General features: G+C 40.3%; 2 protein-coding genes and 1 long non-coding RNA gene across 3 annotated transcripts; 1 reads left to right on the top strand and 2 right to left on the bottom strand.

Annotated features, from left to right (window-relative positions):
• Positions 1–3,622: 3,622 nt before the first annotated feature.
• Positions 3,623–10,766, top strand: LOC309706057. Its single transcript, XR_014276662.1, has 2 exons — positions 3,623–3,865; positions 9,474–10,766. It is a non-coding gene; the product is annotated as an uncharacterized lncRNA (long non-coding RNA).
• Positions 10,767–11,127: 361 nt separating this feature from the next.
• On the bottom strand, positions 11,128–14,593 carry LOC309707595 (E3 ubiquitin-protein ligase TRIM35-like). Its single transcript, XM_082535016.1, has one exon. It carries the CDS (start codon positions 14,406–14,408, stop codon positions 12,966–12,968), a length of 1,443 nt encoding a protein of 480 aa, XP_082391142.1. The 5' UTR covers positions 14,409–14,593; the 3' UTR covers positions 11,128–12,965.
• Positions 14,594–17,565: 2,972 nt separating this feature from the next.
• Positions 17,566–21,441, bottom strand: LOC309706109 (E3 ubiquitin-protein ligase TRIM35-like). Its single transcript, XM_082532343.1, has one exon. It carries the CDS (start codon positions 21,143–21,145, stop codon positions 19,700–19,702), a length of 1,446 nt encoding a protein of 481 aa, XP_082388469.1. The 5' UTR covers positions 21,146–21,441; the 3' UTR covers positions 17,566–19,699.
• Between the last annotated feature and the right edge of the window lie 3,865 nt (positions 21,442–25,306).

Genomic DNA, 25,306 nt, shown 5'->3' with positions numbered 1-25,306 from the left:
TTTTTTCTGACAAAAAGAAAACATTACCAAAACAAAAAACGAATGCGCAAGGACAAAATTATAATGACACGTAAAGTTTGGAAGTGATCCAATCAGAAATAATCTGCAATAAGTTTCGAGTGTCACGATCAGGCCGTGTGCAGGCAGGAATTGGACCCAAACGCAAACTCACAGGAAACAGGACTGAACTCTAAATACAGCTTCATTGCTAACAGAAGACTAAGGCGAGACAAAATAATATAAAACTAAACTGGGAGATTCTAAAGGAACTGACTCATGAGGAATCACACGGCGGGGCTCACAGTCATGAGGGAGGATGCGACACGGAATGGAGGGAGACGTGGACATAAATACACAGAAGGATAACGAGGGACATGGGAACACACAGCTGACACAGATAATCATAACGAGACAGGCCAGGAGCAAACACAACATGACTCATACTGACGGGAGACTGTCAAAGTTAAACAGGAAGTACACAGAGGCGCCGACAGGAGGGGAGGAGAGAACACGGGGAGAGCACAGACATAACGGGCTGGGGAAAACGTGGAATAAAACACAAGGAGGAGAAACGTGGCACGGGGACTCACAGATACGTGGGGAAATCGAATAACCTTAACAGAACAACCTAGGGACCCTTAGAATAAACGGTGGACCTAAAACATAATAACATCAAATGAAACACAAAATACCAAGTAGAAGTCCTGGGACCATGACATCGAGGAGTACATTTGATTGCCCACTGTAAGCAGTACCACTAACTCCCCTGCTCACAGTTTCTCAAAAAGATATGATAAAATGCTAATGTTTGGAGGAAGAGAAGAGCAGACATATGGACACATTTTGCATCTCATGTAAAAAAAATGAGATTCTTTGTAAACCCTGTGAAGCAACTCTCAACAGTAAAAACACAGCAAGCTTTAACACTTTATATGTTAGAGAACTAAAACAACTTTTGATTTAGTCTACTGTAATCTTATGATATTTACTCAGTTAAATCTAGACTAACAAAATAATATTGATGCTTAAATTATGACAAAAAAATAACTAAATTATCACTAAAACTAAAGCAAAATTTTCTTAATATGTACGTACCTTTTTTCTGAACATTTTCCTTTCCAGGAGCTGGCAGGTTGTCAAAGCAGACAAATGGGATTTTTGTGAAATACTCAATGAACCTCCATTTTCCTGACCTCTGCAAATCTGCAACACCAAACAATGAGCGAAAAATGCTGGGAATGATTCCAGAGTCATCCCAGTATCTGAATGAGGAGTTGCCACAATCTCTCTGGCGAATTTCAGGATGTGAAATGACGCCTATCCACGCTCGATCCCCATTTGGCAGCAGTATTTGCAACTGACTGTCAGATATCGAATAACTGGCTATGTCTGTGAAGTTCTCTCTGCAGTACCTCAGAGCTCGGAACCAGTCCATGCTTTCATTAACAAGAACATATTGAGGACTCTGCGAAGTTCCTGCAATTAGAAATGGTAGAGGAACAGGTCATGTTGAGTTTTCTGGGTAAATGAAAATGAATCAAAACAGTCTTTATTGGAAAAGACAGCGCTTTGCTATTTTCTCACCATTGTAACAGATGAATGGATGTTCCACTGAGCAGTTGGTATACCACTGTCCACTCACTGAAATGCTTTTACAAAAATAGGAAACTAAGAAAGGTTCACTTTGAATTTGTTTTTTCCAGTTCCAGGAATCATCATCATTCTGAGATGCAGAACGCCGTTGTAAATGAATGTAAACACCAATCCAGACCTCAGAGTTGTAACCAGCAGATGAAACTGTATTGATAAACTGGTTCATTTCTTCACTGTTTTCAATGCAGGCCAGGCCTACATAGTTCTTTCTGCAGTAGCTCTGAGCCTCATACCAAGTAAAAGACTTATTAACAAAGTGGTACCGACGGCATTTGGAGAGGACGAGCCACCCTGTGAGGAAAATATAAATCATAAACATCTCTCAACATGTAAGCTGACTGTATTACAACATATCACAGCAATAAGGACTAGCAAAGGGAGACAAAATAAATAACTGACCTGAGAGATACAAGACACCCAGCAGGATCTTCACAATCATCCTGCTGCTCTGTGGACTGGAAGAGGAAAGTCTGGTTATATAACCAAAATGTAGGTACATTGTTATCATCCTCTTTCTACGAAATGCATTTTTTCTGTTTGTCTATGCAAAATGTGTTACAGGAATTCCTTTATTGAAATATTTACTTAACCAAATATTTAGTCAACTTGGTTTGTTGAAAAATGTTCAAAGTTCATATATGAAGCTTAAAGTAAATAAAAGATTTTCGAGTAGAGTGCTTGATGTTTTTAATTATACTGTGTTTATTTCCAACAGTACAGTAATTTGTCTTTAAATTTAAAATAATTGAATGCATTTCAGTACCTGTTGTAATAATACTGCTGCAGAGCTAATCTGCTTGATTTTATTACTGTTCCAGAGCCTTAGTGCCCCAGGCTGAAAGGATAGGTCCCCTTTTGTCTTCAGTCTTACATAAAGGACAACTAATAGATTTTGAGCTTGTGAGTGAAAATAGCAAGAAGTAGCATGTTTATTGAGAGCAAAAAATAAAGACAGAATAGTAGTTGGGTGTAAATAAGATAAAAACCCACAACATGCATGCAGGGGGGGATGGAAAACTATAGTCAGGAAGAATAAAGAAGAATCAAGACAGGCAAAGAATAAAAGTTAAAATTTATTGATTAAAAACAGATGAATAGTGATGATTTAGGAAGTATGACAAAGTCGTCAGGTGAATGACCTTCAGTTGGCTTTTCTGTCCACTTCCAAACACAAATCCTTTCTACTAAGGCAAAGGTCATCTCACCACAGAGACAACAGGTACGGCCAAAGACCACACAGACATGACACATGTCAGGTAAGTGCATGAACCAGGGAGACTGAGTACAGGGGAGTTGACAAAAGAAATTAAGAAACAAAGGCCTAAACAGAAACCTGGAAATTAACTAAATGAGCTAAACCTATTGATGGTGAGATGAAGCCTCATGATGAACTGAAGCTTTCCATCCAACTCGTCGACTCATGGTGTGAAGCATTGTGATGATTCATTTGCTGTACTGCGCCATCAAGTGGATGATTCAAGTGAAACAGGCCCTTTGATTATAATGATGTGATGTAAAAACCTCTAAACTGAATAAATAAAAATTTTCATGTTTATTTATCCCGAATATTGTCTCAGTATGTCTGATACAAAAGAGAAAGTGGAAACTATCAGGACAGAGTTTTGGTATGATTGTGTAACTGTGTAATCATGCTTATGTACATCTGGGAAATAACACAAACTAGTGTGTGGTGCTTCACTTTTTAATAAACTAAAAGACAGAAATCAGATTATAGGATCTGCAGTGTTGTTTATTTATATTATGGTACTTATCATTTGTGACATTTATTACTGTGTGCATACTTTATTAGGAGAGATGAGATTTAAAAAAAATCTTCCTTGCTGGTTCCACCGAAGAAGAAATGCTCAAGTAACTATGTAGCACGTACGCAATCCAATTCCACGACACAATGTGATGGGGGAAATCAGCTGTGTTTTGCTGCCCATTTTATTTTGCATCTGGCGCGAACCGGCGAGCCACTTCCTGAATCAGTCACATGGTACGGACTGCCCGCGAGGCCTCTAACGTCACTGCATACGTAATCAACGCAAGCCTCCCCCGAGATTACCCCACGCACGCTTCGCAGCTTCGACATACAGGACACATCACTAGCTAAACTGAAACTAGAACACCAGTGAATACAAAATGATGCCATGGCAATTACTGAGAGGTGTTTTGGTGGTGCTGTCACTTGGTGTTTGCTCTCTCTGCGGTAGAGTATTACTTCCTGTTCAAACACAGTGGTGTTTTTGAGTAGCTTATCTGCTTAGCAAATTAATTAAAAACTTTTACATTCTTTTTCATAATATAATCTTCACGTGCTTCATCCGAAGCACACTTTCTGTGTACCCACTACCTAATTTATAGCCAAAGTATTCACTCACTCTTTACTGTTTTGCTAGCTTAGCTTAGCTCGTAGCCGACTCGTTAGCACCATGGCTACTTCACCTGTCCCTCCTGCACTTTCCTGCGCATTGTGTCAGATGTTTAGTTACTCCTTGGTCTCTTTTAGCAGTATTGATACTTGTAACAAATGTAGTATATTTGCAGCTCTGGAGGCCAGGATTACTGAATTGGAGACTCTGCTTCGCACCCTTCATTCACCCGTAGCTAGCCAGGCCCCTGTAGTTGGTGCAGCCGAATATGGCGTAGGCCCCGCTAGCTGTTCCCCGGCAGACCCCAAGCAGTTGGTGAAAGAGGGTGGCAGGGTAACGGTGAGGAGGAAGCATAGTCCTAAACAGAAGCCCCAGGTACACCACCAACCTGTTCATGTGTCTAACCGTTTTTTCCCACTCGGCGACACACCCGCCGGGGGTCAAACTCTGGTAATTGGTAAAATGGTAAATGGCCTGTATTTATATAGCGCTTTTACTAGTCCCTAAGGACCCCAAAGCGCTTTACATATCCAGTCATCCACCCATTCACACACACATTCACACACTGGTGATGGCAAGCTACAGTGTAGCCACAGCCACCCTGGGGCGCACTGACAGAGGCGAGGCTGCCGGACACTGGCGCCACCGGGCCCTCTGACCACCACCAGTAGGCAACGGGTGAAGTGTCTTGCCCAAGGACACAACGACCGAGACTGTCCAAGCCGGGGCTCGAACCGGCAACCTTCCGATTACAAGGCGAACTCCCAACTCTTAAGCCACGATAATTGGTGATTCTGTTCTCAGACGTGAAGCTAGAGACACCAGCAACCATAGTCAATTGTCTTCCAGGGGCCAGAGCAGGCGACATTGAAGGAAATTTAAAACTGCTGGCTAAGGGTAAACATAAATTCATTAAAATCAAAATTCACGTCAGCATTAATGACACAATCAGTATTGAATCGGTGTGTAACTTTGCCAAAACGATGTTGGACTCTGTAGTTTTCTCTAATCCCCTCCTCAATCAGACCAGGAGTGACATGTTAGACGGATATTCTTCTTAAATTGCTGGCTGTGTGAGTGGTGTCCCAGAAACGATGTGGGCTTCGTAGATAATTGGCAAACCTTCTGGAGGAAACCTGGTCTTGTTAGGAGAGACCGCATCCATCCCACTTTGGATGGAGCAGCTCTCATTTCTGGAAATATAGACAAATTTATTAAGCCCCCCCCAAAATATGACTATCCAGAGTTGGGACCAGGAAGCAGAGTTGCAGTCTTACACGCCTCTGTGCGGCTTCTCTCCTCCTGCTACCCCCCCCAAAAAAAAAATAAAATCTCCACACAGACTGTGTCAGCTCCCGAACAGACAAAAAACAAACTAAAAACCAGCAACAAACAACTTAAACATAAACAATCACAAAGAAAGAGCAATACAGTATCCACATCTGAACCAAAGAGTAAAACAGTGAAATGTGGATTATTAAATATTAGGTCTCTCTCCTCCAAGTCTCTGTTAGTACATGACTTAATAATTGATCAACAAATCGATTTACTCTGTCTTACAGAAACCTGGTTGCAGCAGGATGATTATGTTAGTTTAAATGAATCAACACCCCCGAGTCATTCTAACTACCAGAAACCTCGAAGCACAGGCCGAGGGGGCAGTGTGGCAGCAATTTTTCACACCAGCCTATTAATTAATGAAAGACCAAGACAGACTTTTAATTCATTTGAAAGCCTGATGCTTAGCCTCGTCCACCCCAGCTGTAAAACTCAGAAACCAGTCTTACTTGTTATCATTTATCGTCCACCTGGGCCTTACAGAGTTTGTCTGATTTAGTTCTGAGCTCAGATAAAATAATTATTGTGGGTGATTTTAACATCCATGTAGATGCTAAAAATGACAGCCTCAACATGGCATTTAATCTGTTATTAGACTCAATTGGCTTCTCTCAAAATGTAAAAGAACCCACCCACCACTTTAATCACACTCTAGATCTTGTTTTAACATATGGCATAGAAACTGAACATTTAACAGTGTTTCCTGAAAACCCTCTCCTGTCTGATCATTTCCTGATAACATTTACAATAATTGATTACACAGCAGTGGGGAGTAGACTTTATCAAAGTAGATGTCTTTCTGAAAGCGCTGTAACTAAGTTTAAGAATATAATCCACCCACTGTTATCATCTTCAATGCCCTGTACCAACATAGAGCAGAGAAGCTACCTGAACGCTACCCCAACAGAGGTCGATTATCTTGTTAATAATTTTACCTCCTCACTATGTACGACTCTGTAGCTGTAGCTCCGGTGAAAATGCTCAAAGAAGTCCTGCCATTAATTAATGCTTCAATCTTAAATATGATCAACCTATCTCTAATAATCAGCTATGTACCACAGGCCTTCAAGCTGGCTGTAGTTAAACCTTTACTCAAAAAGCATCTCTAGACCCAGCAGTCTTAGCTAATTATAGGCCAATCTCCAACCTTCCTTTCATATCAAACATCCTTGAAAGAGTAGTTGTCAAACAGCTAACAGATCATCTGCAGAGGAATGGTTTATTTGAAGAGTTTCAGTCAGGTTTCAGAGCTCATCACAGCACAGAAACAGCTTTAGTGAAGGTTACAAATGATCTTCTTATGGCCTCTGACAGTGGACTCATCTCTGTGCTTGTCCTGCTAGACCTCAGTGCAGCGTTCGATACTGTTGACCATAATATCCTATTAGAGCGATTAGAACATGCTGTAGGTATTACAGGTACTGCACTGCAGTGGTTTGTATCATATCTATCTAATAGACTCCAATTTGTGCATGTAAATGGAGAGTCCTCTTCACACACTGAGGTTAATTATGGAGTTCCACAGGGTTCAGTGCTAGGACCGATTCTGTTTACATTATACATGCTTCCCCTAGGCCAGGGGTCTGCAACCTTTAGGACCCAAAGAGCCATTTGGACCCGGTTCCCACGAAAAAGAAAACACTGGGAGCCGCAAATACTTTTTAACATCTAAAATGAAGATAACACTGTATGTATTGTTTTTTACCTTTATGCTTTGTGGGAACAACTAAGGTGTGTTGCTTATGAAATCCATGAAGTGCTACAGAGAAAATTACATTTTATTTATGTAATTAACACATTTTGAACTGTTAAAGAAATATAACAAAAGCAAAGACACCCAGCTGAACTAAAATGATCCATGTAGCACACAAAAACTGTTGTGAGCCGCCACCCTCATATCGCCTTTGGGCTTTTGGAGCCTTGACCTGACTTTTAAAAAATAATTTAAAAGAAAAGCACTATGCTGCTGAAAAAAGAAAAATAGATATTTGAAATTTCTTCCTAAATATGTATCTAACCTGGTTAATGTGTGTGGCGGGGTGTGGTCTGCAGCGCCGCTGCAGGGAAGGCGGACACACTTGAGCGGCACCCGCAATCACGCCTCGCCGCCTTAACGTCTGTGCCATCTATGCTGTTGTGTTGTTGTTGGTATATGTCGGGCTGTGAGCTGAAAAGCTACAGCCGGCTGTATGCGTACAGCAACCGTGTGTGAAAAGTGGTCAATAAAGAGATGCTGAAAAGCATCTTCATGCAAACATCGTCGGGTCTGCCGTGATATGTTTACAATGGGACTTCTGCTCCTGAACCTTTGAACAGCAGGTCTGTAAGCTGTCATCTGTGAGGCGTGAGCGGTGTTTGTTTTTAACATAGTTCACAGTGGAGCTGCTGACATAACGTGGATCCGAAGATCCATAATTGGCCTACCTGGGGTTGAAAGTCTCGATAAATATACAGCGTTTCGGCGGGTACACCGGCTTCCGCAAGTGTGACGCTTATTTTGAGCGATGAAAAAATAATAGAATATAATTTAATTTTTATATTTCAATATCACAATAATCTTCCAATTTAGAACTACAAGTTAAAAAAAAGAACTAACATAAATAAAATATACTTCAGCTAAATACTTGTTTATTACTAATTTATTTTCTCAAACCACGCGGCGCCGCACTTTAAGGACTAAAGAGCCACATGCGATCCCTGCCCTAGGCAGCATCATTAGAAGACATAGCATATGCAGATGACACCCAGCTCTATCTGTCCATGAAGCCAGATAACACACATCAATTACTTAAACTGCAGGAATGTCTTAAAGACATAAAGACCTGGATGGCCGCTAACTTTCTGCTTCTTAATTCAGATCAAACTGAGGTTATTGTACTCGGCCCTGAAAAGCTTAGAAATATGGTATCTAACCAGATTCTTACTCTGGATGGCATTACCTTGGCCTCCAGTAACGCTGTGAGGAACCTTGGAGTCATTTTTGACCAGGACATGTCCTTCAAAGCACATATTAAACAAATATGTAAGACTGCTTTCTTCCATTTGCGCAACATCTCTAAAATTAGAAATATCCTGTCTCAGAGTGACGCTGAAAAACTAGTTCATGCATTTATTACTTCCAGGCTGGACGACTGTAATTCATTATTATCAGGATGTCCAAAAAACTCACTGAAAAGCCTTCAGCTAATCCAAAATGCTGCAGCAAGAGTCCTGACAGGGACTAGAAAGAGAGAGCAGATTTCTCCTGTTTTGGCTTCCCTTCATTGGCTTCCTGTTAAATCCAGAATTGAATTCAAAATCCTGCTCCTCACATACAAGGTCTTAAATAATCAGGCCCCATCTTATCTTAATGACCTTGTAGTACCATATCACCCTATTAGAGCACTTCGCTCTCGCTCTGCAGGCCTACTTGTTGTTCCTAGAGTATTTAAAAGTAGAATGGGAGGCAGAGCCTTCAGTTTTCAGGCCCCTCTTCTGTGGAACCAGCTTCCAGTTTGGATTCGGGAGACAGACACTATCTCTACTTTCAAGATTAGGCTTCAAACTTTCCTTTTTGCTAAAGCATATAGTTAGGGCTGGACCAGGTGGCCCTGAATCCTCCCTTAGTTATGCTGCAATAGACGTAGGCTGCCGGGGGATTCCCATGATGCATTGAGTTTTTCCTTTCCAGTCACCTTTCTCACTTACTATGAGACTAATAGACCTCTCTGCATCGAATTATATCTGTTATTAACCTCTCTCTCTCTTCCACAGCATGTCTTTATCCTGTCTTCCTTCTCTCACCCCAACCGGTCGCAGCAGATGGCCCCGCCCCTCCCTGAGCCTGATTCTGCTGGAGGTTTCTTCCTGTTAAAAGGGAGTTTTTCCTTCCCACTGTCGCCAAAGTGCTTGCTCATAGGGGGTCATATGATTGATGGGTTTTTCTCTGTATCTGTTATTGTACGATCTACTGTACAATATAAAGCGCCTTGAGGTGACTGTTTTTGTGATTTGGCGCTACATAAATAAAATTGAACGAATACATTAAAACCCACACACTGGGTCACACGACCCAGTACAGTGACAAACTGTCTATTTATGTGTGGTTTTTTTTCTTAATCTCTACAGCTGGATCAGCTGCAGTTCATGAAAAGGCAGTGATGCGCAGGGATGTATCTGACCCTCTACATGGAATGATCGACAAAGATGGAGGGCTTATCATTCCGAAGGAGGGAAATTACTTTGTTTACTCCCAAGTTTCCTTCAGTGACAGTGGTGTGTTTCAGCACTCTGTTACACTTTCCAGAAAAAAGTATTTAAAAAACGTAACACTCATGCAATCGAGAAAATACCCCAAAGAAAGCGGATCAAACAGTTTTCTGAGTGGAACTTTTCATCTTTATATACATGACAGAATTTTTGTGACTGTAAGCAACACCAACACCTCAAAGATTATACAAAATAACAATTATTTTGGTGCATTTATGCTCTAAATCCCACAGATGGATAAAATTATGTTATTTTTACAGCTTTTGTTTTCTGTGCAGCTTAATATCAGCAGGACGGGATTTTTGCATTGTTTTAAAGTTTTCTCAAATGTGGATGAATTGTTTAGTCAAAACAAATAATTTCTGCTTGTGCTTGTTACACTTTTCTCCTGATGTTTAATTTGCTTTTCATGATGCCTGCAGTTCCTCTGTAAATGAACCTGCACAAGAATGAAATATGCTGGTAAATATGTTTGGATTAGTTAAACTGTTTGTCTCTATTTTTAAATTTCATTTTAAAGCTTCCCTATTGTACAGTTTTCATTTCTTCTTTTTATAATAATTGTATTGTTTTTGTACTTTGTTTACCACAGCATGAAAACATATTTTGACTGATTGTTAATGTAAAAAGAGGTCGCTACAGTGAGTAACTCCACCTGTCTCCTGAGACTTAACCAGGGATCTAAAGTCCAATAAAAAACGGAATAAGACAAAATTATCTAAGGAGCTTGGAAAGAAAAAAGCGTCTGGATCTCTTTATGTCGCTTGGAGACTCAAAGCTTCAGTTCTAGGGTCAATAAGGGAATGAGACAAAATGATTTTTTTTTCTTGTTGTCTGAAGTCAGCTGTTTAACATTGTTGTAACATTAGACTATTTGTATTGTGTTATTGGTCAGTTTAAAAAAACACTGCAGCTTAATTTAGCTGTTTTGTAAAAATCAGCTTTTATTGGATATATCTGATAATGTACTTTGTTCTTTGTTAAGCAAAGTAACACAACCCAAGCACTGTGGGGTTTTTATGCTTTTATTGTGCAGCTGTCTCATGTTATGTTTTCCTTAATGTAGTCAATCAGCATTTTTTTCACTGCTCTGACCTCAGTTTTCTTTTTTTCTTTTCTTTTTTGAATAAAAAATAGATGAAAGACATAAAATCCAAAATGTTCCTCATTGTGACAAATCGTAAATTATTTATTCAAGCATAACAAGTCCCCTAACTCAAGGGATTGCCCAGAGGTGTGTTTGCACATAACAGACAACATAGTATAAATAAATTGTATCTTCGGGCACTTTTTTAAACATGGAACATGTTATATTTCTGTTTTCTCCTGAGAAGAATGAAGCAACGTTTTGCTGGTTTTGAAACTAAACCCAAAACCTGATGATAAAGGGGTCATGAGACTCTGAGTGAGGGGTGATTTCTTCTGTGGTTCATGCTTTGGTTTCTGTGTATTGTTGTGTTCATAATTTTGGAAGGAATCTCAGAAAAAAGGTATGTCTCTTTAAAAAGGATTTATTTTGCTTTTTGCAGTTGAAAGTTTACACAGTGCTGCGGACTTCTATGTGAACCAACAGCATGTTTGACAAAAAGGATGACCCCCAAACAGGCTGTACATTATATAGTGAGACAAAAACATAGATTATAACAGCTAACTTCCTCCCGCATGGACGCAGTCTTGGTGTCTGCTCCGAAGCATCCTCATATCTCCATGACCTCGTCTGGTATCTGCTCCCTCCTCTGTAAGAGACAGAAAAGCGAAACACCTCTCTGCCTATCCTTGATAATCTAATGCTATTATCCATTGTTCTTCTAGTGATTCAAAGTTGGTTTAGAATATCATATTCAGAACTCTCTGATCCAAAGACTTATTCTAAACATAATCTATGTGTGTAAGCGTGTTTGCAGTTACCCCTCTGCACTCTAAGTCATTTCCTACAATATATCAGTCCGGACAGTAAAGCCGAACAAAGCTTCTGACCTTCAGAAGACTGAGCGCCAACTCATTATGAGCACATTTGCAGTAAATGTATGAAAATGATTATAACCACCTAATTTAGTAAAATAAATCAAACATTTTCAATCACAACAGTGTGGAAACAACTAGGTGTGTGTTAATGTTCACATCAAAGAATGGGAGCATCTCTCTATTACAGACCAGCTAACCTCCCACCCTCGGGACCTTCTTCACTGAAACAACTTTACATGGAAGTGATGAAGAGGCTGCCGCGTTAGTTCCTTCAAACAAATATATTTCCCAGAATCCAGTCTGTGTTTGTCCCTTTCTTAGAAAAGACCCTGTCACCAGCCCAAGGGTTCAGTCCTCATCATTTCTGACTTCAAGATCACAATCTCTGAGTCAAAGCCCTCAGAGCCCAGCACAAGTGAACAGCTGACAGTCTGTGTCGTGTCTCAACAAATCAGCTCTGGTTCACCTTCAGTCTGTACAGAATGCAGCGGCAAGACTTTTAACTGGTACAAAGAAGAGGTCACACATTACTCCAGTTTTGGCTTCTCTTCATTGGTTGCCTGTAAATTTTAGGGTTCATTTTAAAATTTTAGTTGTAACTTTTAGAGCTCTGCACGGTGAAGCTCCCCAGTATATCTCTGACCTGTTGAAACCTCATGCTTCATCCCGAGCACTTAGGTCTTCAGGTCAGAGGCTACTGGTGGTCCCACGTACTAGGTTTAAAACACGTGGGGATCGAGCTTTTCAGGCACCTAGGCTGTGGAACTCTCTGCCGTTGTCTTTACGCTGTCTAGACTCTACTGACTCCTTTAAAAAGCAGCTGAAGACATTTTCTTTTATACAAACGGGCTTTTAATTAATTTTAACTTGTATGTCTGATCTTATTGTAAAGCACTTTGTGATTTTTATCTGTGAAATGTGCTATATAAATAAATTTTACTTACTTACTTACTTCTTGGAAAGGAAAACAAAAAGCTGAAGTTGAGCTGAAGAGGCCAAAAATAAAAGTCTTTACACACAACAGATTATTGAAGACAGTTTAGTAGTTGAATAAAACTGACATTTGTTTTTCAATTTCCCAGTTTGGCAAAATCACTTTTTAAAATAATTGTGGAGGCTTTAAACTCAGTGCTTGTTAGGCATAAACATGTAGGTGGAACCACCTACATGTTTTTTTTTTCTTATTCCCAGATAAAGTTGTGTATGTGAGTTTGTTGGGTGTATTTTATATTATATTGTTAAAATCTCAGCAGCAAATACCGTAGCTGAATATTTCTGTAACTGGATCTTCATGTTGTTAAAGCCTGGAAACAAATATATACAGGATGAGGAGGATGTGTGTGGATTCTTTTTTTGCTCTTTCTTAGTATCTTGGAACTATTAATGCTAGGACTTTTTACTGGTATCAAAATAAGACCAAAAACCTGTTGATAGAGGAGTTATATGCTTGTCCACTTTCAAGATCACTGGTAATATCTTCAGTGGTTTCTTCTCAGTCAAAAGATAAGGAAACAGCTTCTCAGTGAAATTGTGTTCGAAGGTGTGTATGAGTGTGTTGGCATCCAGATCAAAGAATGAGAGCTTCCCTCTGTCATACTCCAGCTGAACTCTGACCCTCTGCAGCTTCTTTACTGACAAAACTTCATATGTACCTGGTACTGTTGTTACTATGTACTTTTCATCGTGGAAACATAATTGCCAGTATCCTGACAGTGCTTGTACCTTTCTCTCATAAGACTCATTTACAACACCAAAGGCCCAAAATCCCTCTTCTCCAACCTCAACATCCCAAATGTGAGTCCCTGAGTCGAAGCCCTCAGAGCCCAGAACAACTTTACAACAGTGACACCTCTCTGGATTATCAGGAACCTTCTGTCTCCCTCCAAATGTCACACTGGTCAGATCGTCAGATAGGATGAGTTGTGGATGAGCTGTGTTTGGATCCAGAATCACAGGAGTGTAGGAGACCATCTTCTTCATCTTATTCCAGATGTTGTAGGTCAGGTTGCCCAGGTGTTTGGCCACATCCATCAGGGCTCCTGAGTCCAGCTGTGGAGCATCCAACAGGGGGCGCTGCTTGACTCTGTTGACTGCAGCCTTGTAGTTGTGCAGAAATGAGACGTCTTCAGCTCTCAGTTGCTCCTCTGTGGCTCTGATTGTTTCTGAAAGAGTTTCCATTTTTCTGTTCAGATCCTCAGTCTTTTTCTTCATCATCTGACTCTTCTTTTTCTCTTCTGTCCTCAGAGCAGCCAGCCTGGCCTTCTCTTCATTTTGTAGAAACTGCTGAAGCTTTTTAAACTCCTCCTTTATCTGCTTCTCCGTCTGCTGTGCCTGGACCTTTATATGTTCTGCTGTTTGATCAAACTTTCCTTTGACTTGTTCAAACACCTTCATTTTATCTTGTAAGGGCTTCAGGTGTTTCTGAAGCTCCTCTCTGTGATCCTGGGCGGCTTCTTCAGTTGGGTTGAATCTGTGGTCTTTGTGTGCTTTTGAATCTCGACAGATGACACACACCGGCTGCTGATGATCCAAACAAAAAAGTTTGAGTTTCTCATGGTGCAGACGGCAGAGAGGCTCAGACACTGCAGAAGGTTTTTTATCTCTCTGCAGTAAGAAAGCCTCACACAGGTTCTTTAACACCAAGTTACGGGGCGGATCATTTGACAGGTTTGTCTTCTTACAAAGTGGGCAGGTTTTTATATCTCTTTCTGTCCACCACGTCTGCAAACACAATCGACAGAAGCTGTGGCTGCATGACAGGATGACAGGATCTCTATAGATGTCATGGCAGACGGGACAGGAGAGATCCTTTTCCGACTGAGAAGCCATTTTGTCCTTGAGTAACAACAATGAAAACAATGAGGCGTCCACTCAAGAAGTTTCTTCAAACTTACTTTCCCTTTTAGCTGTGACTTCTGTAAAACTTCTGTTTGTAACATTGAATCAGCAGCATCGTGTTGAAGTGTCAGTATCCTGATATTCCCTGTATTTCAGTGTTCCCCGTATCCTTCTGTCGTTGATCGTCCTCTCTTTTCTAGCAAAGAATCTAAATATATAGTCCAGAAACTGAAAGTGTCACAGTGAATGTAATTTGACACCAGTATGAGCAATGAATGAGGAAGATGCATACTTAAAAGGGTGTGTGATTCATTTCTATATGGGGTGGAGAGAGGTGTTGTAGAAATGTCAAATAAATGGTGGTGCATGAAACCAGGTTGTCTTTATTACTTTAATTTAATTTTGTAAGAGGTCCAAAGAACAGTACAGATTATGGCAACACTTTGCATGTTTTTGGTAAAGTTATCTACCAAAGTCACAGGATGCCATTAGAACACTGAGTAATAAAAGGTAACTGATATGTCAACATCTGAAGGATTACATGAGCACAGAATATGTTAACATGAAGCATTTCATTCAGCAATAGCCTGACAAACAGAAGAAGTCTCCTGTTACAAAGGGTGCAAACAAAGAATACACACAGGCTAACAATGCTGACAAGAAATTATAGCATTAAAAAATAATTTCAAACACTACAGCATAAATAAGGCCTAACAGTTGTGTTTTTAAAAAAGAAACACCAAAAACAATGACCAACATAAAAAGGTCAATGTGCTTAAGTAACTCTGTAACTTGAAGAGAAAAGGAGACAGGTTAGTGGTTACTGCTGCTGCAACATGTTTTTGCATCGTAAAAGAATAGAAAAAGCAGCCTCCTGCCAATTCTGTGTTCAGGTTTGAGAAAATCCAATAAAAGGAGATTTTTGTAAAAGGAAAAATGCTTTGTTTTGCTTTTTGATAAACTTAACTGTAGACCACCCGTGAATCATTCAAGCATACAGTTAGGTCCATTAATATTTGGACAGAGACATTTTTTTTCTAATTTTGTTTCTGTACATTATCACAATGAATTTTAAATTAAACAAGTCAGATGCAGTTAAAGTGCAGCTTCCAGCTTTAATTCAGTGGGTTGAACAAAAATATTGCATAAAATGTGAGGAACTGAAGCATTTAACACAATCCCTTTATTTCAGGGGCTCAAAAGTAATTGAACAAATTAAATACCTGAAAATAAAACGTCCGCTTTGTTACTTGGTTCAGGCTGCCATGCCTTCACTGCAGTGGCAGCCTGAAGTTTTCTTTCTTTCTTTTTTTTTTGTTTGGTGCCAGTTTTATTGCAACACTTGAGAGCAGTTCTGTCTGGCTCAGCAGTCGTACTTTTAAGTATGTATGTGACATCTACGAGGAGTTCAAATAACTTAATGTTATTTTCAATCAACCTAGCCTCTGTACTGAACAGTGGCAAGTTACATTTGTCATAGTAGATCCGAGTCCTCTCTGGCACACAGGACGGGTTAATCCTGTCGCTCTTGTTCGAAAACCTGCCCTTCCTAATTCCACAGTCCTCCGGGAGCCCCAGTCTTGAATTCATGGAAATCACCAGATGCTTGGTTTCCTCCTTTCTAATGCTCTGCCAGGCCTTTACTGCAGCAGCTGTCAGTTGCTGTTTGTTTGTAGGCCTTTTTGCCCAAAGTTTAGTCTTCAACAAGTGAAATGCTCAGTTGGATTAAGACAAGGTCGTAGATTTGGCATGGACGGAAGGGACATGTCCCCACCAATAATTTGATCTCTTCGAGTAAAGAAAAACAAACACGATAGAAAGAAAAAAATGATCTGTCAACGTCTCGTTCACCCAGCGGTGCGGAAAGAGTTAAATTACGTTCTCTACTGGAGTCCTACCTCATGTGACAAAAATATGGCCAATGTGATTGGCTGTGCCTTTCAGGGAGCTATATTGAAAGAGAGCATGCACAAACAGTGAGCTAATTATTTGTTTGCACTGTTATATGTCAGGTTTCCTCCTGAGTACTCCGGCTCTCTCCTCCTCACTGATGTTCTTCTTGGTTTAACTGGTGATTCTAAACAGGTTGTAGGTGTGGATGTGAGACTGTGTGTTTATATCAGCAGTGATGGTTCCTGCCCCTCCACAATCCCAACTCAGATATAGGATGATGTTACATTTCCCTTTGTGTTTGCTTTATTCTCTCCACTCTTTGGTCCACCTGGGAAAAACGCTCTTCCTCTTTCAGATCTTCAGCATCCCCAGTTGCCTGCCTCTTTTTTTTTTCCCGAGGCCCTGGTATTATTAATTATTTTTCATTAATTTTCACAAGTAGACCACAATAGCAATGCAAAGGTAAGTTTTTGGGGTGATAAAAATAAAAATATCTATGCTCCTTAGGATATATCTGAAGTCCACTTGGTCTAATAGCTTTCACTGAGAAACAAGATCTCACCACTCAGTTATTTTGGAACTCCTGTCTTCATATGTAAATGAATACGTCCCCAACTATAATTTCAATGGTCACTGGGTTGAAAAAAATATGCATGAGTTAAAAGGTTAGACCAAAGATTATAAGAAGGAAAAACATGACTGAACCACAGTTCACACACCAAAGATAATCTCTTTCGTAACATAGCTACAGTCAGACACGGCTGCACAATCATGTGGTGTGGATGTTTTTCTGTGGGATTTTTGATTTCTATCAGAAAGATCCTAACTAATCCTAAATCAAATCTAAGGACTCTGCTCTCCAAGGTTCCAAGTGTTTCTCAAGCACCTGCTCATTTATCTCTAGAGCCGCATGAGGTCAGAATTCTGAACTGAAGCCAAAAGATTAGAAAGCCCCGGATAAAGTGGCTGCAGCTTTCTGCTGGGTACCAAGAATCCACAGATTATTGTAGAACTTACACTGGAGTCACCTGAAGAGTTCTCTCTGCTTTGTGGAAACCCAAAGTCTCATTGTAGATTCCTTAACTGGTTTATTGGCTGAACTTTGAATATCAGCTGTCAGTATTTATTTTAGCCCAACGTGAGTTTTGGGCCTCCACCTGCCCCCTGCATGTGCAGACTTTTGTTTTTCAAATTTAGTAATCTGGCACCAAATCAGTGTGAAAACACCAGCATGGAGAAATAGAATAGACGAGTCTAAACCAGCACCCGGAGTTTATTAATCAACATTTATGACAATCACGGATCAAACGTAACGTCGGCCCTTATAAACCCTGAACTTTAATCAAACTCGTACATACACGCAGTATCAAAACAACACAGAGATCCTTTTTCACGAAACAAAATCTGAGCAAATGTTTCAGTGCAGCAAATAAATACACCAAAAATGAATCATTGGCATTAAAACAGTTGCTATTTGCCCAAAACAAACAGACTGTTGGCATGTTACTGGGCAGTGAGTGGGTGCAGTTTGCAGACACAAACACAGGATGTGTTTTTCATTTTTAATGTAACTGCATGTTTCCCAACATCTACTGAAAGCAAACATGGTTGTTCACAGGTGCCGATAAAATTATTTCATGTTACAACGAGAAATCATCAATGAACAGAAAACAAAACAAAACTTTGATTTCATGTCCCAATTCCACCATACACGGTTTCTGAGCTGAGTCTGAGTTTGTAGTGAAGTCACACCAGCAAAGTGACTGAATCAGTGTTCAGTTTGACAAAAACCTTTGAACAAAAAGAACAACTTCATTCAGAAACCGAGTGCAGTTTCTCAGACACTCGTACCTGCTAATTAGTGCTTAGTACAGGCAGATATTAGTATTTCATTCACCAACGCTGAAGCACACTTGCTCCTTGCTCCACAAGGCACCAACAGCACAAACACAGTCGAAAGGTCCGGTTCAGACTCAGTTAGCCGAGGTGACGCCTGTAACTCTACCTGCCTGAGAGTGAAAGCAGCAACAGCATCAAACTTTAAGCCAAATAAAAATTAAACAGACGAGTCATTAAAAATACAAACACCTTATGAAGGAGGAAACTAGTTAGCCAAAACCATGGATGCACTTGTCTGTAAGCATTTTTATTTGTGCTGTAAAGCTGGACATTTTAACATGGGAGCCTATGGGGACTGACTCATTACCGCCAGACTCTAGTGGACATTAGAGGAACTGTTACAGAACGAGTGTGTAGAGTGGATTTGAGACACTGTCTTATAAACATGCATGTAGTCGTCCTTTCATCTGCGAAGATGTTCAGATTGACTCCACTCATACGTCAATATGGTAAATATAAAGGACATAAAGATGGAAAATAAAACAGCTGGTTTTAATTTACTTTTTAAATATAACTAATTAACCATTTGACACTTTTTTGCCTGTTGGTACCTTAATATTCACCAAACAGACATCAGAGTTCATATTTTAATGTTAATTACAAATTTGATCTAAATAAATAACCTTGATGACATGCAGAAATACGAGTAAAGCAGGCATTCATTTGGTGAATTATATGAAAGTGGAAAACACGAGCTCACGGCGGCTTTAACTTGGTCCAAAACAAGAAGAAGAAGAAGAAGAAGAAAGGCCCTTTACATTTCAGACTCCGCTCCTCTGTGATATTTAAATCTACAACCAAAACCATCATAAATATTTGGATCCATTATTATGTGTGTTCTTCCTGGGACCAGTCTCCAACCCTCCACCGAAGCTTAATGATGATTATCTGTTTCTGCTCTCCAAACATGCCAAACTCGAGTGACTCAGTTGTCAACACATTCACTGCAGTCTTCGTTTCCTGCTCGGTAGTTGTTATTATCTGATGTTTGTGAGGTGACTAACGACGGACTGGCGTGGAGCATCCGTCAGCGCAGACACAGGACCACGGACCATGACACACAGTGTCCGTGAGCTCGTCTAGGTTCTCAGATGCAGCTTCAAAAACAGTCCAATCAGTGGAGTCAAAACAGTCCTGCAGTTCCTGCTTTGCTGCGTTTGTCCACTTCTTCACAGTTTTGACTACAGGCTTGGCACGTTTGAGTTTTTGCCTATAAACTGGAATAGTTCTGTAGACGCTCCTCACGCTTGTATTCATGTCTGGGGGTTTTTCTTATTCCCAGATAAAGTTGTGTATGTGAGTTTGTTGGGTGTATTTTATATTATATTGTTAAAATCTCAGCAGCAAATACCGTAGCTGAATATTTCTGTAACTGGATCTTCATGTTGTTAAAGAAACAAGAACTGCCTGGAAACAAATATGTACAGGATGAGGAGGATGTGTATGGATTCTTTTTTTTGCTCTTTCTTAGTATCTTGCAACTATTAATGCTAGGACTTGTTACTGGTTTCAAAATGAAACCAAAAACCTGTTGATAGAGGAGTTATATGCTCGTCCACTTTCAAGATCACTGGTAATATCTTCAGTGGTTTCTTCTCAGTCAAAAGATAAGGAAACAGCTTCTCAGTGAAATTGTGTTCGAAGGTGTGTATGAGTGTGTTGGCATCCAGATCAAACAATGAGAGCTTCCCTCTGTCATACTCCAGCTGAACTCTGACCCTCTGCAACTTCTTTACTGACAAAAATTTATATGTATCTGCTGATGTTTGTACTATGTACTTTTCATCCTCGAAACATAATTGCCAGAAACCTGACAGTGCTTCTACCTTTCTCTCAAAAGACTCATTTACAACACCAAAGGCCCAAAATCCCTCTTCTCCAACCTCAACATCCCAAATGTGAGTCCCTGAGTCGAAGCCCTCAGAGCCCAGGACAACTTTACAATAGTGACACCTCTCTGGATTATCAGGAACCTTCTGTCTCCCTCCAAGACTCACACTGGTCAGATCGTCAGACAGGATGAGTTGTGGATGAGCTGTGTTTGGATCCAGAATCACAGGAGTGTAGGAGACCATCTTCTCCTTCATCTTATTCCAGATGTTGTAGGTCAGGTTGCCCAGGTGTTTGGCCACATCTATCAGAGCTCCTGAGACTAGCTGTGGAGCATCCATCAGGGGGAGCTGCTTGACTCTGTTGACTGCAGCCTTGTAGTTGTGCAGAAATGAGACGTCTTCAGCTCTCAGTTGCTCCTCTGTGGCTCTGATTGTTTCTGAAAGAGTTTTTATCTCTCTACTCAGAGACTTAATCTTCTCCTCCATTTTTCTTAACTTCTGCTTTTCTTCCAGCCTCAGAGCAGCCAGCCTGGCCTTCTCTTCATTTTGTAGAAACTGCAGAAGCTTTTTAAACTCCTCCTTTATCTGCTTCTCCGTCTGCTGTGCCTGGACCTTTATATGTTTTGCTGTTTGATCAAACTTTCCTTTGACTTGTTCAAACACCTTCATTTTATCTTGTAAGGGCTTCAGGCGTTTCTGAAGCTCCTCTCTGTGATCCTGGGCGGCTTCTTCAGTTGGGTTGAATCTGTGGTCTTGGTGCGCTTTTGAATCTCGACAGACGACACACACCAGCTGCTGATGATCCAAACAGAAAAGTCTGAGTGTCTCATGGTGCAGACGGCAGAGAGGCTCAGACACTGCAGAAGGTTTTTTATCTCTCTGCAGTAAGAAAGCCTCACACAGGTTCTTTAACGCCAAGTTACGGGGCGGATCATTTGACAGGTTTATCTTCTTACAAAGTGGGCAGTTGTGTTTTAGATTCTTTCTCCACCACGTCTGCAGACAGAATCGACAGAAGCTGTGGCTGCATGACAGGATGACAGGATCTCTATAGATGTCATGGCAGACGGGACAGGAGAGATCCTTTTCCGACTGAGAAGCCATTTTGTCCTTGAGTAACAACAATGAAAACAATGAGACGTCCACTCAAGAAGTTTCTTCAAACTTACTTTCCCTTCTGTAAAACTTCTTTTTGTAACATTGAATCAGCAGCATCGTGTTGAAGTGTCAGTATCCTGATATTCCCTGTATTTCAGTGTTCCCGTATCCTTCTTGCTGTCGTTGAACGTCCTCTCTTTTCTAGCAAAGAATCTAAATATATAGTCCAGAAACTGAAAGTGTCACGGTGAATGGAATTTGACACCAGTATGAGCAATGAATGAGGAAGATGCATACTTAAAAGGGTGTGTGATTCATTTCTATATGGGGTGGAGAGAGGTGTTGTAGAAATGTCAAATAAATGGTGGTGCATGAAACCAGGTTGTCTTTATTACTTTAATTTAATTTTGTAAGAGGTCCAAAGAACAGTACAGATTATGGTAACACTTTGCATGTTTTTGGTAAAGTTATCTACCAAAGTCACAGGATGCCATTAGAACACTGAGTAATAAAAGGTAACTGATATGTCAACATCTGAAGGATTACATGAGCACAGAATATGTTAACATGAAGCATTTCATTCAGCAATAGCCTGACAAACAGAAGAAGTCTCCTGTTACAAAGGGTGCAAACAAAGACTACACACAGGCTATCAATGCTGACAAGAAATTATAGCATTAAAAAATAATTTCAAACACTAAAGCATAAATAGGGCCTAACAGTTGTGTTTTTAAAAAAGAAACACCAAAAACAATGACCAACATAAAAAGGTCAATGTGCTTAAGTAACTCTGTAACTTGAAGAGAAAAGGAGACAGATTAGTGGTTGCTGCTGCTGCAACATGTTTTTGCACCGTAAAAGAATAGAAAAAGCAGCCTCCTGCCAATTCTGTGTTCAGGTTTGAGAAAATCCAATAAAAGGAGATTTTTGTAAAAGGAAAAATGCTTTGTTTTGCTTGTTGATAAACTTAACTGTAGACCACCTATGAATCATTCAAGCATACAGTTAGGTCCATTCATATTTGGACAGAGACATTTTTTTTTCTAATTTTGTTTCTGTACATTATCACAATGAATTTTAAATTAAACAAGTCAGATGCAGTTAAAGTGCAGCTTCCAGCTTTAATTCAGTGGGTTGAACAAAATATTGCATAAAATGTGAGGAACTGAAGCATTTTTAACACAATCCCTTTATTTCAGGGGCTCAAAAGTAATTGAACAAATTAAATACCTGAAAATAAAACGTCCGCTTCGTTACTTGGTTCAGGCTGCCATGCCTTCACTGCAGTGGCAGCCTGAAGTTTTCTTTCTCACTTTTTTTTTGTTTGGTGCCAGTTTTATTGCAACACTTGAGAGCAGTTCTGTCTGGCTCAGCAGTCGTACTTTTAAGTATGTATGTGACATCTACGAGGAGTTCAAATAACTTAATGTTATTTTCAATCAACCTAGCCTCTGTACTGAACAGTGGCAAGTTACATTTGTCATAGTAGATCCGAGTCCTCTCTGGCACACAGGACGGGTTAATCCTGTCGCTCTTGTTCGAAAACCTGCCCTTCCTAATTCCACAGTCTTCCGGGAGCCCCAGTCTTGAATTCATGGAAATCACCAGATGCTTGGTTTCCTCCTTTCTAATGCTCTGCCAGGCCTTTACTGCAGCAGCTGTCAGTTGCTGTTTGTTTGTAGGCCTTTTTGCCCAAAGCTTAGATTTGGCATGGACGGAAGGGACATGTCCCCACCAATATCCAGCGATTATTGAATTGTCCCCACCAATAATTTGATCTCTTCGAGTAAAGAAAAACAAACATGATAGAAAGAAAAAAAACGATCTGTCAACGTCTCATTCACCCAGCGGTGCAGAAAGAGTTAAATTACGTTCTCTACTGGAGTCCTACCGCATGTGACAAAAATATGGCCAATGTGATTGGCTGTGCCTTTCAGGGAGCTCTGTTTAGTTTTAGCAGCGGCAAGCCTGCGCTGCGACGAGGAGAGGAGGATGACAGAAAAAAGGAAAAACCTGGATATAAAAAAGTATTTTTCAAAGAAACCTAGCGTGCAGACCCTGAATTGGGACACAATCATAATCTATTCGCACACGAAAACTTTAGACTAGTGATGCGTGAATCATGAACGAATCGTTCAATACTCGAGAATCACTTTACTGACTCATGAATCATGATTCACAAGCCCAACTGACTCACTGACTCATCCCTGTTGCTGTTAGCAGCAATGTATCTAGCTTATAATTAAAATTGTGGAGAAAAACACAACATCCAGTATCTTAACTAAAGAAATTCTGCTCTTAACTGGAAGAAAAAACCCTAAGTAGAAGCTCACATCAAGAAAATAGCGATTGAAAATGTGACGTCATTCAGGGGCAAAACCGCAAAGGATTCTGGGAACTCGTGGCAAGAGGTACTAGCGCACACAGGCTTTCAATTGAACTCAGTACCAATTCAATTGAAATGGTCCTGTACCCATCCGTGGGTAAACTGTACCTGGGCTTGTTGCAGTGACCTGAAGTTACTAAACTTCACAAGTGTATGCACTCACTCCAAGAACCGTATAATTATAAATATGAGCGTGGTGAAAGTTGGGCAGCACGCTAACGTATTTTGTCCACTCTTTGTGCTCGTAAGGTTCTGACCCTTTCACTCCTTTGATTTTTTCCTCGTGTCTTTTCTTTGCCTTTTCGTCGAGTCTGTCTTTGTACGGACCGGCATTGTTCTCCTTCATTTTGTACATAACTTTTTGGGGGGCAAAGAAAAAGCAAGAAGGTTTTGGAACCGGAGAATGAACGTTTTGCAGTGCCGCAAATGCTTGCATTTGATGCTGTACTTTATGGGCTCAAAATGTGGTCATAAATATTTTGTACTTGTAAATCAGTTTTGTATGTGTAAAAAAGATTTGTGTGTGGACTTAGCCAAAAAAAACCCTGCAAGTTACAAGTACGAATTTTGACCCTATTTTTCTTCCTTTCATCTGATTGGTCAATGTCATGTCAATCACAAATGTAACAATCCAATCAGAGAACAGATGGGTTTGGCTGACGAGGGGCGCTTTTTTGAACTGCAGGTCTTTGAAGGGAATAAATGCCCTTTTACATGCCAACCCAGCGTTTTCCTTCATCACCACGAAGGAAAACAGTTTGTGGTCGTCCGAGTTTGGTGATTTTTGTGTCACAGGTCTACGTGTTTAATACAGGGACTTCCACAGCCTTTTCAACAGCGCTGCGGACGCAGGGGGGCAGTGTTTTGGAAATGACAGTCTTCATTACAAAGCTTTCTTCATTATGAATTATCATACACGTTTTTATTGAACATTTGAAGAACTAGCAAGAAAAACAGAAACTCTTGTAGAGGACATAAAGTCAGAGATAGAAAAGACAAGGAGCAGGTGCATCTAGTACAGGTAGAGCTGCTGCAAAAACCCACAGAGCCCAGCAGCCAGCAACAAATTCTGGATCCTTTGCTTTTAGTTAGCAGTTAGATACTTTTTTGACAAGTTGTCTGTATTCTTAAATAAATTTCTAAACAGCCCTCACCACTCCGCAGTCTGCCCCCCAGCCCACTGATAGCAACCATCATAATGCCCCGCCCAGCTTGCAGCACCTTTCGCCAACACAGCTTTGCGATCTCCCCAGCCTGCAGAGTCTGATGTCGATGTCTTCCCTATAAAGGGTATGCTTTTAAAATTGTTTTAAAGCTGCATCACAATGTCATTGTGCTCTTATCTTCAGAACACCAGTTTATACTCCTGAATGTCATCTTTTTGTGATTTATTTTTTCTGTAGATTCCAGAGACTCTGTGAGGCCACTATTACAAGGCAAGTTTGAAAATCTTGGAATTTCAGAGTTTACATGGTATAAATGGTAAATGGCCTGTATTTGTATAGCACTTACTAGTCTCTAAGGACCCCAAAGCGCTTTACACATTCAGTCATCCACCCATTCACACACACATTCACACACTGGTGATGGCAAGCTACATATACAAATATCAAATATATGTGACAGGAAAAAACTAGTAAACACTTTTAGCAGTTACAACAACTTATACTTGAATGCAGAATGTTACACCATCACTTATGGATATATTAGTTTTTCTCCTCTCACTGCTTAAACCATTAATCTTTCTAGAATTGTTCTTTGAAACAGATATGACCTCACAA

The sequence above is a fragment of the Aulonocara stuartgranti genome (assembly GCF_965226115.1).
Source record: "Aulonocara stuartgranti genome assembly, chromosome: 5".
Lineage (NCBI taxonomy): Eukaryota > Metazoa > Chordata > Actinopteri > Cichliformes > Cichlidae > Aulonocara > Aulonocara stuartgranti.
This window is presented reverse-complemented; position numbering and strand designations above follow the sequence as displayed.